Raw genomic sequence first — 10,954 nt, forward strand, 5'->3', positions numbered from 1 at the left:
TGTATCAGAAAATTTAATAAAAATTTTGGGTGATTTCGGAGCTATTTTTTGAAAAAACCATGGGCTATAGCCTTGGGTATTTTTCTGAATTTTGGCATTTTCTTAAAATGGCCATAACTCAAAAAATTGAAGTTGGAATCAGCTCAAACTTTCTATACAGCATAAATACATCAATATGTATCAGAAAGTGTAAAATTTTGGGTGATTTTGGAGCCATTTTTTGGGAAAAAAACCATGGGCTATAGCCTTGGGTATTTTTCTGAATTTTGGCATTTTCTTAAAATGGCCGTAACTTGAAAAATTGAAGCCGGAATCAGCTCAAACTTTCTACACAGCATAAGGCCATGAATATGTATCAGAAAATGTAATAAAAATTTTGGCTGATTTCCTAGCCATTTTTGGAAAAAACTATGCATGCTTTTACATGTACTGCTTAAGTATTGGGTATTATTATTCTGAAATTGCAATTATATTTTTATTCATAACTCAATGACTCTCCTCCTATAGTCTGAGGAGTTATTACGTGTGTATCCTCCATATATAAATTATTTTGAAGTCACTAAGGAGGCTCTCAGTTCCTGTGATCGTCAGTTCCCAAGGTTTCATGCTTTCCTTAAGTGTAATGAGTCCAAACCAGAGTGTGGCCGCCAGACACTATCAGAACTACTGATAACACCAGTACAAAGAATACCAAGGATCATATTATTACTACAAGGTTCATGTATATTATATAAATACTAGTATTTACATGTACTGTACATTGTAATTTAGCTGATGTTGGGTAAGATAATTCTCTCATTTTGATAGCCTTTTTCCAATTAAAGCCCATCATTTTGAACCATATATGTACATGTTCAATGGGACATGTGAATATATATTAAAACCTGCCAATCACCGAAAATTAAGCAATGCACCAAAATTTCATCTCTCAACAATTACAATGGTCACTGTACAGTCCATCTACATGCATGTTTTATTGTTATTGTTATTTTTATTATTTTTATAGATTTATTAAAGCGTACTGATACTGGCCACATTGATTACAAGCAGTTGGAGGAATCAGTTGAAAAACTTAAGAATGTAATGGAGTGAGTTATACATCACTACATGTACATGTATTTTATTTATTTATTATTATTAATTCTTCTAGACACATAAATGAAGACAAGAGGAAGACAGAGAAGCAGATGCACATGTTTGAACTTATACGTGACATTGAGGATGTCCCGGTAATTAGTAGGTGTGGTCTTTAATAACTGACTCCTCCCCTTTAGCCGACGGTCCTTTCATCTCATCGTTGGCTTATTTCAAGACATGATGTGCTGGAGTTAAATATTAGCAATAATGGAAAGACTAATAAACCATTGTCTATAGCATTGTTCCTCTTCTCTGACAGCATTGAGGTGAGATAGAGGAAGTGTCTCATTTTTATATGTTAATTTCACCTGTACTATAGCCCATGGTTTTTTTCCAAAAAATGGCTCCGAAATCACCCCCAATTTTTACATTTTTTGATACATATTAATGTCCTTATGCTGTGTAGAAAGTTTGAGCTAGTTCCAACTTCAATTTTTCAAGTGACAGCCATTTAAAAAATGAGCCAATTTTTGAAAAATACCCAAGGCTATAGCCCATGGTTTTTTTTTTAAATGGCTCCGAAATCACCCCCAATTTTTATTACATTTTCTGATACATATTGATGTTCTTATGCTGTATAGAAAGTTTGAGCTGATTCTGACTTCAATTTTTTGAGTTATGGTCATTTTAAAATCCCAAAATTTTGAAAAATACCCTGTACTATTGGATGGTGTTATTAATTAGTGTCCCTCCCTCCCTCTCTCCTACAGATTGCTAAGATAAGAAGTGGTCATGGTTTTGTTGCTATGAAGGACTCATACAAACCATACAGGTACATGTACATGTATTTTTAGTATACATGCATGTACAATGAACTCAAGCCGTACGCGTACGCATGCCGTACGCGTCTTAATTTTCGAGGCGTATTAAATTTCGTTATTTTTGTGCTCATCTTAAATCCACGAAATTTAAACCACCTCTAATGCCATTCTATTGTATGTAGACTATGGCCAGAACACGAAAATTAGCTCACACGAATATTAAATTTTGAGCAAATTTAATTGAAACACGAAATTTTGAACCCTCGAAAATTTGAACGTATACAGTACATGCATGTACATATACATATACATGTAATGTATGTACATGTATATGTATTACAATTGTTCTTGTTACTATTTTTAGACACTTGGAGTTTCTCACATATTCTAATATTAGATCAGTTATTGATTTCACTGACAGTGAAGGTACGTCATACATGTACACAATATTTATTTATTTATTTATTTTTATTTATTTATTTATTTTATTAGATGTTGTTAATGGTTTTGGTCTGTTAGTCCATTGGTCTGATGATCCTCAGGAGAGATTATTAACTTTTAAAATTAACGGAGACTCATCAATTAAAACAGAACTAATTAATAAAATATCTCAAATGATGTGTACCAGTAACTGTGCCCCATCTCCAGTGAGTGTAGGGTCATTATTAATAGAGATGTACCAATATGGGTTTTAGCTGATATTCCGATATGCCGATATTGACATAGCCATTACTGGCTGATACCGATACCGATCCGATATTTTCCTTTCTACCTTCTAGGCACAGGTTTATGCATGTAAAATGTGATTTATACACTCCCCCAATTTAGTATCTTGACTAATTATCAAGTATTTCTAGTTATAGAATCATTTTGACATTTATTGTATCACATAATTGTATTAAAATTAATTAATTAACCCTTTATTCTCATGCATATGACCATGTGTTCCTATATCTGCAAGATGCATGCAAAGAAACCGATAACCGATACTATGAAAAACAGGCCGATAAGCCGATATCCGATATGCCGATCCGATTATCGGGACATCTCTAATTATTAAGATTAAAAGCACGAGCTATAGTACAGGGGTTTTTTGGCATTTTGATAACCATTTGCCAAAATTAAAACCAGCCATTTCGAGCCATTACATGTATGTACATTGTACATGCTCAATGGCACATGGACACAAATTTGCCAAATTAAAATTTGCCAATCATAAAAACTTTAGTAGTCTTCCAAAATTTTACCCCCCCCCCAATTTTCAGCTATACAGTAATCTATTCCTAAAATGCTCATAACTCAAAAACTGCTCAATTAGCTCAAATTTTATTTATACATGTACATATGTATGTATCATAAGGCATTGACTATCAACATTTTCTATTTTTAATTATTTTTGTTTGTTGTTGTTTACAGGATATGTTTGTATGGAAGACCTCATCAGATATATTACACTCAATGCCAAAGACTGGAGGTAGCATTGGACCCATTGATACTGGAACCATTAAAAGAGCATTCACGTAAGAGAGAGAGAGAGAGGGAGAGGGAGAGAGAGGGAGGGAGGGAGGGAGAAAAAGAAAGTGTTTGTGTACATGTATTACATCAATCTATTATTTCTTGATTATTAATTATTAGTGATAGTATTAAAGGAATGAGAAGGAAAGTGAAGAGAACTATATCAAATCGTTCCAATAGAAGACCATTCACACCATTGAGGTACTTATAGATATACTGTATAGAGAGAGACTAGTGACATATTATGATATTATTGTGGTACATATTGTATTTATATTATTAGTAAAAATGTTGATCAGTTAGACACAATGGATGAATCATTTACTGATCTTGTAAGTAGTATAGTATTAGTAAGAATACTATGAGTGACATACCCTCCCTCCCTCTCTCTCCTCTCATAGGATTCTACTCTGAATACTTCTACACTATCAGTAGCTCCTCCTTTTCCTCCTACTCCAATGAGAGCTCCTCCCACTAAAAGACAAGCATTAGGATATGGACATTCATTTAGTTCAATGGATCTCACTAAATTAGGATCCACTGGTACACTCTGATACTGTGCATGTATCCCATTAGATTGTTATATTTTATTTTTATAATTCTCTCCTCTCTCATCATTGTTGTGTCTTTCTCTATTAATTATTATTACTTAACTACATTGCATTTAACTCTCTCTCTATAATTGTCTCATAGCCCAAGCTAATTTAGTTTAATTTTCTTGCAATTGTTTACTTTTATAATCATCAAAAATGACGAATCCAAAACGTGAATGCACATGTGTAATATACCATTATAGCTGGCAACTTTTGAGGGATAAAACTTTCATGGATCTGCCCAAAATTCATTTTCATGGATTTCATTTTCAAGCATTTATAGCTATATACATGTAGCTACATGTATGTGAAGTGTAATTATAATATATGCTTGCTCCAGCCACATTAATCTATCCTGATCATTGACCTAATCACTGTGTTAACACTTTCAACTAGATAGGCACTAGTCTTATCTACAGGCTATAAAGGAACATGCAAGTTTTAAAGACCGGAATATCATCAATATCAGTAGTCTTGATATCATTAACAGGTTTATACCATAGATAATAGGTTACATAGTCTCTATTATCTATGTTTATACATGTATATAAGCAGGGATATTACATTTATCCCTGATATGTGTTATCTCATTACGTTATAGTACGTGCATGTTCTTTTGCCAATAATATTTATAATTGTATAATTATGACTGAAATCAAAAGATATGTTTACTATGTTACTATAACACACTATATTAATAGGCAGCATTATGCAATAAAAGTTCTATACTAAGTACTGAGCATTATTATTAAATTGTAGCTTTTAAAAATTCATTTCACACATTCCATTGAAACCTTTTCAGGCATCAAATCATAATTTTCTCGGGGCGGATAAAGTTTCTGTTAAATTTAGTTATAACTGTTGGATTAGTATACTTTTCTTACCCAAGTTTCAATCCTTAGATCATTAATTGCTTTTTTAAATCCTCTATTATTATTATTGAGTTAGTCTAATGTCATTAATACATTCTTTACTTACTCTTGAACTGTCTTTATTAATCCTCTATCACCACTGACAAAGAAAACACGCCATGGGAGATTGGCATGATATCTTTCTTGTGCCTAATAATACAGTGTAGTATAATTAATGTCACATTATGATAAACCTAACCCATCTATCAGTCCATTTTCCTGTTGAGTCATCATCACGATAATAATATTGTGTCCAAGTTTCATTTCCTTCATATCCATTTAATACCAGCTACAAGTACATACCCATGATACGTGTGTTACTATTATAAATTAACTTAATTACATCAATAATGAGATTACATTCAATTTCATCAATACCAGTTGCTTTTACAATAGCTTCTTTCTGTTAAATAATTATTATAATTTATGCCACTTTCACTGTAATTACCAAGTCATCTGGATTCTTATTCCAATCTTCTGGTGGTATAATATAACCAATTTCTGCAATAAATTTAGATTCGTCCAAACAATCTAGCAGTGTTTGCACCTACAATGTACATTCCATTTTTTATATGTAGTATTAATTTCACTAACAAGAGGATCTTTAACAGACTCTCTGATGAGAATAAGAACACTGTCAGTGAGTTGTGTATAAGCAACCATACTTCTAGCAGCATCAGATATAGTCACCTTACTGTATTATTAATGTGGTAGGAATAAAATGCCAGAATTAATATTACCTATTAGTGTCTTGAATCAATTCAGTATTATCTGCTCTTGTTAACATTACTTTGATCCTGAACTAGTTATAAATAGTAGACACGCATAGATGTACTTACATTAAAGCAACAATTCTTATTTTGCGAACATAATATAAATCCCTGTAAAGGCGACTATGAGTGCTGAAGAAATCATTGTATGTCTCCAAATCCTATTATAGTAAAATGTGGATTTAAATATAATATTATGTAATTAATGTTTTCTAACATCTTCATGGAAGCAGATGTGTAATTTACCATCATCACACCTCAAAACATAAACTTTGGCAAGGAATACTCTGTAGTTAAATAAATTGGACTATAGACAATATCACCAATATATAACTACCTCCATTTGAAATTGATTTTTGCTCCCATAACTGCAGCATCTCTTGTTGTGTAATCAATTACTTTGACATTCATTTGACTTTCATTTAATATGATCTGTGATGTACATATACTTACTGTACATAAAATACAATTATTTCAGTACCTCATACAGAAATTCTTTGTCTTGGATACACTGCATCTAATAGTAATTGTAATCATAATGCTCATGTACACAGTTTAAAATTATTATAAAAAATATTAGTAATTTTACGTACTTTCCTTTTTTCTCTCATAAGTTCTTTGATGAAGGTAATAACTGCTTCAGGGTTATTGAAATATCTTCTAAAAGACTCCATTAAGTCTTCATTATCTTCTAGCATGTATTGAAACATATTGACAGATGCTTCAGAAAAATTCTGAATTGATACAAAAGTACATTATACTAATTAATGTACAGTATATACTTACATCCCAAGGCTTTTCAATGTGCTGTTTTTGACATATTTCCTTCAGGAACAAACCAAAAATGTGAGAGAAAGGACCAACACCCAGGTTAAAGCAAAGAGCAGCAATTTGTACACACAAAACATCAGACTCAGTAATATTCAGCTCAGGTTGTTTCCTTTGAAGTTGCTTAACATATTCTCCAGCAAAATAGTACATTCTAAAAATATCAAGCTATACTGTTTGGGTGCTAAATCTAATTAACTCTTACCCAATGCTATGCTGAAGTTTTGTATAATTTGCTTTTGTCTTGTTTTCATAAGTGTAACCTACAGTAAATGCAAGCAGGATTTTTTAATGGTTTTTATACATGTACATGTATAATAGTTTACCTAATGTGGTGATTTTTTTTAGTCTTTGAAATTGACGTGTTTGTACAATTTTTATAATCAATGGATGATCAATGATTATGTCACCATAAATGTCATCTTCAAATAGCTATATACAATATAACAGGTTAAATTTAACATTGAAGTAGATTTACAGTTTGCTTACAAGAAAATCCTTTCCTTGTGGGGAGGATAAACTTAAATTATAAAATTAATATTGCTAAAGTAGCACACACTTTTTTGTGTGTGTCAACTAACACTTACTTCTCCTTTGGCTTAGATTTTCAATTTTCTGTTGAAATTTAGTATGTTCTTTTTTGATCAAATATATACCACTAGTTAATATACACATTATAGTTAAACTACAGTTGTACCTTGCTTCTCAATTTTTTGCAAATTCATCATTGTTATTTTTGCTTGTAATAAGTCAATTTCTTTCTTACTTTCAGCTGGTGATATTTTACATTTTTCTGAATAAGAGGTATGAACTCTTGATCTGACTACTGACCTTGTACTTCTTTGATTTTATCATCTTTTTGTTTTATTTCTCTTTTTAAACTTTTAATTTCAACTTCCATTTCTTGTTGTGTTCCTAGTATATAATTATTAGATAAAGTAGAATTTAAAAATTTTTGATTGTTCAGTAGCATTTAAATGTTTTCTGTCCCTTTATTTTTGTATATCTTATTAATAACTGCATGAATCACTCACACAATAGCATGATACATACCGTACGGGTATAAAATTCCATGGAGTATTTAATTTCGCGGATTTCGTGGGTGACTTCTCAGCCACAAAAATTAATACCCCGGAAATGCTCATTGCACATGCGCAGCAGGTGAAAATCAATGACTTAATGAAAGTGCACGTGCAAAAACGCGAAATTTAACCCCCTCGAAATTAAAGAATTAAGAGCTTTTCACTAAAACACAAAATTTTATACCCTCAAAATTTTATACCTGTATGGTAGTTACTTACCTAATTGTGTTTCTTTACCTTGCTCTTTAATTTTACCAACAATTCAGTGGCTTTTCTTCAGACTGTTTAAATTCTTAGTGATTTGAATTGATCATAATGTTATTATGTGTTACAAACTCATGTTTACCTTCTTTCTCAGATTGAAATAAAGCAAGCTGCTCTTCTAGTAATTTGTTCATTTCTTTCAGTTCCTTATTCTCCTATTATTATCATAACAATAAATAGTTCACATTTCTCACTAACTTCTTTATGTTCTGTTAAATGTGATTCTTTTTCTTGTAATAACTGCTTTGTCTCAGCTAATGATAATTTTAAAATAAAGTATTTCAAAACATTTATACCTTTAAACCTCTCACTATCTGCTATACTGACATTTAGCATCTTGTTTTTAGTATCCAGTGCTTCCTTTAATGACTTTGTTTCTTCTTTCATTATCATATTTTCCTATGAAATAAGTAAATTATTAAAAATTGGTACAAGTCATAGTCAATGGTCCATGCCACACTTCATGTTAATTACATTAGAGAAGTTTATATAGTCACTATACCTCATTTAAAGTAGTAACCTCCTCCTCACTATTAATCAGTTGTACACTCAGTGATAGCATCAACTGTTTCATTAAACTACTACTAGTTGATAATGATGAGATGTAGTGATGTTTATCTAGATGATAGTATATACATTATAAAAAAATTTAAGAGCACAAGGCTTACTTAGTTCTGTTGTAGCAACAGTGGAAGTGTCGTTTACCTTTTATACTTAAAGTAATGATAAAATCAGCTCATATTGTTTACCTCATACACAGTGCAGTATCCAATGGTTAATTTCTTCACTTTGTTTTCTTTCAAAACATCAATATTATTAAGAGCAGCTGTAATTAACTGCTCAGATAGAATCAAAGAGAAGGAACAAGTGATAGCATATGACTTAGCTCGTTCAACCAAAATATACTTGACATGCTGAGATAAACTTTCAAATATAGCTGATGACAATCTTTTGACATCATTGAGTATAGCTTCAGCAGCATCTTTATCAACAACAATGACTATTGTTTCACATTCGAGTGGTGAAGCATATGCAAACTTTTCCTCCAGATATTGAGTGAGTTTTGTTTCACTAAATGCTTTAATGGCTTCATTATAATCCTGGATAACTGCTTTAACCTCATTGATATTGAGCTCATCAACAACAAACTCCAGCATGCTGATATCATTGAGTGAACAATTTGTGCTAATCAGTTCCAAAATGCTATTAATGTTTTGGCACTGATCTACTTGAGGCTTTAAGCTATTGTTGTATATAATCAACATATATTTGATATCATCAAGTGTTGAAGACTGTGAGTTTTTTGTGATGATGACTGATTTCACTTTGAAGAATATTTTCACAAATTTTAATCGCATCGACTTAAAATCTGAATTTAAGCTCTGAGGAAGATAAATTTTCAATCCTTCAGCTACAATAAAATAATACATTCAAATCAGAATTGAATATTTTTGTTACCGTTATCATCATTAAATTCAATTACATCATTAATACAAAAGACTTTCTCTATAAGGTATAACAATTTAGCTATAATGTTGTGCTTATGAATCAACTTACTGTACTCATTCTGAATAGCATACCCTATGTCAGCAGTGATTGTAATGTGGCACAAAATGACAGCAAGTGCTTCAAGTTTTTGATAGTCAGTACAAATGGCTTCCTTAATTTGAATCAGCAAAATCTCTCCTTGTACATTGGTAGAAAGCATCATCTCTTTTATCAGCTTCTCTGCATGCAAGAATTTAACCAACTGAGGTAACGCAGACACAAGAGATTGGTTTGAGGTATAATGAGAAAGAATTTTACAAGCAGGATGAACTAAACATGCATGTATAACTTAAATTAAAAATAATAGCTTTATTAAACTCACTCTCCATATCTATTCCATCAGCTACTCCATTCTCTCCTAATTCCCTCAATGCTGATACCAATGAATAGATAGTAGGACCACCTTTCTTTACTACATCATCAGCTTTCTGTAGCCATTTAGTAAGACAGTCACTAAGACACCTTCCAGTGTCTCCTCTGTGATCAGCTTCAATGACACTTATTGTATTAGGAGACAGACCAAGAAAAAGACTGAGCCTGTAGTAACGGTCTTCTGAATAGCCATGTCTTGTAAGCAATTGAAGTAGGTCAGAAAGGTCAGTAACTATTATACATATATAGAGAAATCAAGTTAGACTGAAGCGATTTACATTACGTACATGAATCTTTTATGGTTCAGCAAGTACATACATAGGAGAGCTTCATGCTCAGATCTGTCAGTCTTTCTTTTCTTGAGAGAGTTTCCTCCTTCCCATTCGTTAGAAGTCTTTCTTTTCCCTGCCATGTCAAGTGAAGTTGATCCAATAAAGTATCTAGATAGGAGGGGCTGAACCACCCAAAAAATGCAAAGCTATTTTTATTTTTGTGATAGTTGACTTGACTGATTTGGCTTGAACTGAGTGAGTCTGAGGTAGTCTCATGTTTTGTAAACTGATAATTCTATTTTATGTACTATTAGTGTCTATATATTTATCAGTAGTACTGGAGTAACTGATGGATCAGTGATACAATCATTGATACAAGTTATGACTGATGAGAATTACCAGCTCACTGGACCCTGACTCTAAGAAGTTAGTCTATAATTATTATTTATTTATACTACTGTATGGCTACAAAATATCACGTGGGATTAATTTTCATTATTTTTGTTGTGTGAAGTTTTAATCCAGTGAAATTCTTCATATGACCACACCTTATAGTGCTTTAAATAGAAAACATGAAATTAAAACACTACGAAATTAATATTTTCCCAAAATTGTGAAAGTTTAGCACCACAAATATTTGTACCGGTACAGTATCTGTTATTGTTATTGCTGTTGTATGAGGAGGAAGGAGAGAGAGAAAGAGGGAGAATAGTTCCACTTTTATGGGCTATTGCATGATAGTGGTATTTTATAGAAAATTTGCCCATTTTCAAAAAATAGCCATAACTCAAAATTTTTTGGTCGGAATCAGCTCAAACTTTCTACACAGTATAAGGACATCAATTGGTATCAGAAAACGTAATAAAAATTGGGGGTGATTTTGGACCCATTTTTGAAAAAA

General features: G+C 31.9%; 3 protein-coding genes and 1 long non-coding RNA gene across 6 annotated transcripts in view; 2 read left to right on the top strand and 2 right to left on the bottom strand.

Annotated features, from left to right (window-relative positions):
- Positions 1-4,166, top strand: part of LOC100632383 (protein ECT2-like) — a 12,804-nt gene extending 8,638 nt beyond the window's left edge. Inside the window, exons 3-13 of one of the 2 annotated variants that reach the window (XM_020002516.1) lie at positions 508-715; positions 1,007-1,088; positions 1,151-1,229; positions 1,275-1,403; positions 1,848-1,909; positions 2,263-2,324; positions 2,391-2,545; positions 3,315-3,418; positions 3,534-3,614; positions 3,697-3,745; positions 3,815-4,166. In XM_020002516.1, coding sequence (XP_019858075.1) covers positions 1,084-1,088; positions 1,151-1,229; positions 1,275-1,403; positions 1,848-1,909; positions 2,263-2,324; positions 2,391-2,545; positions 3,315-3,418; positions 3,534-3,614; positions 3,697-3,745; positions 3,815-3,967 — 879 coding nt within the window. In that variant the 5' untranslated portion in view covers positions 508-715; positions 1,007-1,083 and the 3' untranslated portion in view covers positions 3,968-4,166. The remainder of the gene's footprint in view (positions 1-507; positions 716-1,006; positions 1,089-1,150; positions 1,230-1,274; positions 1,404-1,847; positions 1,910-2,262; positions 2,325-2,390; positions 2,546-3,314; positions 3,419-3,533; positions 3,615-3,696; positions 3,746-3,814) is intronic. The other variant, XM_020002515.1, reaches the window with a different exon arrangement.
- Positions 1-10,225, bottom strand: part of LOC109586329 (uncharacterized) — a 25,166-nt gene extending 14,941 nt beyond the window's left edge. For both annotated transcript variants that reach the window (XM_020002510.1, XM_020002509.1), the window contains exons 1-2: positions 10,100-10,225; positions 9,732-10,013 (exon numbers count right to left, since the gene is read on the bottom strand). In XM_020002510.1, coding sequence (XP_019858069.1) covers positions 9,732-10,013; positions 10,100-10,193 — 376 coding nt within the window. In that variant the 5' untranslated portion in view covers positions 10,194-10,225. The remainder of the gene's footprint in view (positions 1-9,731; positions 10,014-10,099) is intronic.
- Positions 4,635-7,874, bottom strand: LOC109586330 (deoxynucleoside triphosphate triphosphohydrolase SAMHD1-like). The gene is made up of 21 exons (XM_020002514.1): positions 7,817-7,874; positions 7,347-7,430; positions 7,213-7,287; positions 7,103-7,150; positions 7,005-7,018; positions 6,842-6,947; positions 6,721-6,778; positions 6,474-6,669; positions 6,281-6,421; positions 6,169-6,204; positions 6,025-6,119; positions 5,905-5,974; positions 5,757-5,848; positions 5,658-5,714; positions 5,512-5,611; positions 5,366-5,464; positions 5,261-5,320; positions 5,117-5,206; positions 4,985-5,067; positions 4,891-4,933; positions 4,635-4,845 (listed from the first exon to the last, which is right to left on the bottom strand). Exons 2-21 carry the CDS (start codon positions 7,414-7,416, stop codon positions 4,777-4,779), a joined length of 1,602 nt encoding a protein of 533 aa, XP_019858073.1. The 5' UTR covers positions 7,417-7,430; positions 7,817-7,874; the 3' UTR covers positions 4,635-4,776.
- Positions 10,226-10,231: 6 nt separating the features above from the next.
- On the top strand, positions 10,232-10,605 carry LOC109586331 (uncharacterized). Its single transcript, XR_002186948.1, has 2 exons — positions 10,232-10,319; positions 10,368-10,605. It is a non-coding gene; the product is annotated as an uncharacterized LOC109586331 (long non-coding RNA).
- The last annotated feature ends 349 nt before the right edge of the window (positions 10,606-10,954 follow it).

Source organism: Amphimedon queenslandica, unplaced genomic scaffold (assembly GCF_000090795.2).
Source record: "Amphimedon queenslandica unplaced genomic scaffold, v1.1 AMPQUscaffold_12898, whole genome shotgun sequence".
NCBI classification, from domain to species: Eukaryota; Metazoa; Porifera; class Demospongiae; order Haplosclerida; family Niphatidae; genus Amphimedon; species Amphimedon queenslandica.

What these genes read in the sequence shown, in the direction of transcription:
- LOC109586330 (XM_020002514.1), bottom strand. Translation starts at nt 7,416, where the DNA reads ATGGAAGTTGAAATTAAAAGTTTAAAAAGAGAAATAAAACAAAAAGAT. An exon ending in ACATCTGCTTCCATGAAGAT is followed by an intron (nt 5,849 to 5,904) that starts GTTAGAAAACAT and finishes TTACTATAATAG; the next exon opens with GATTTGGAGACATACAATGA. An exon ending in AGTCTGTTAAAGATCCTCTT is followed by an intron (nt 5,465 to 5,511) that starts GTTAGTGAAATT and finishes TGTACATTGTAG; the next exon opens with GTGCAAACACTGCTAGATTG.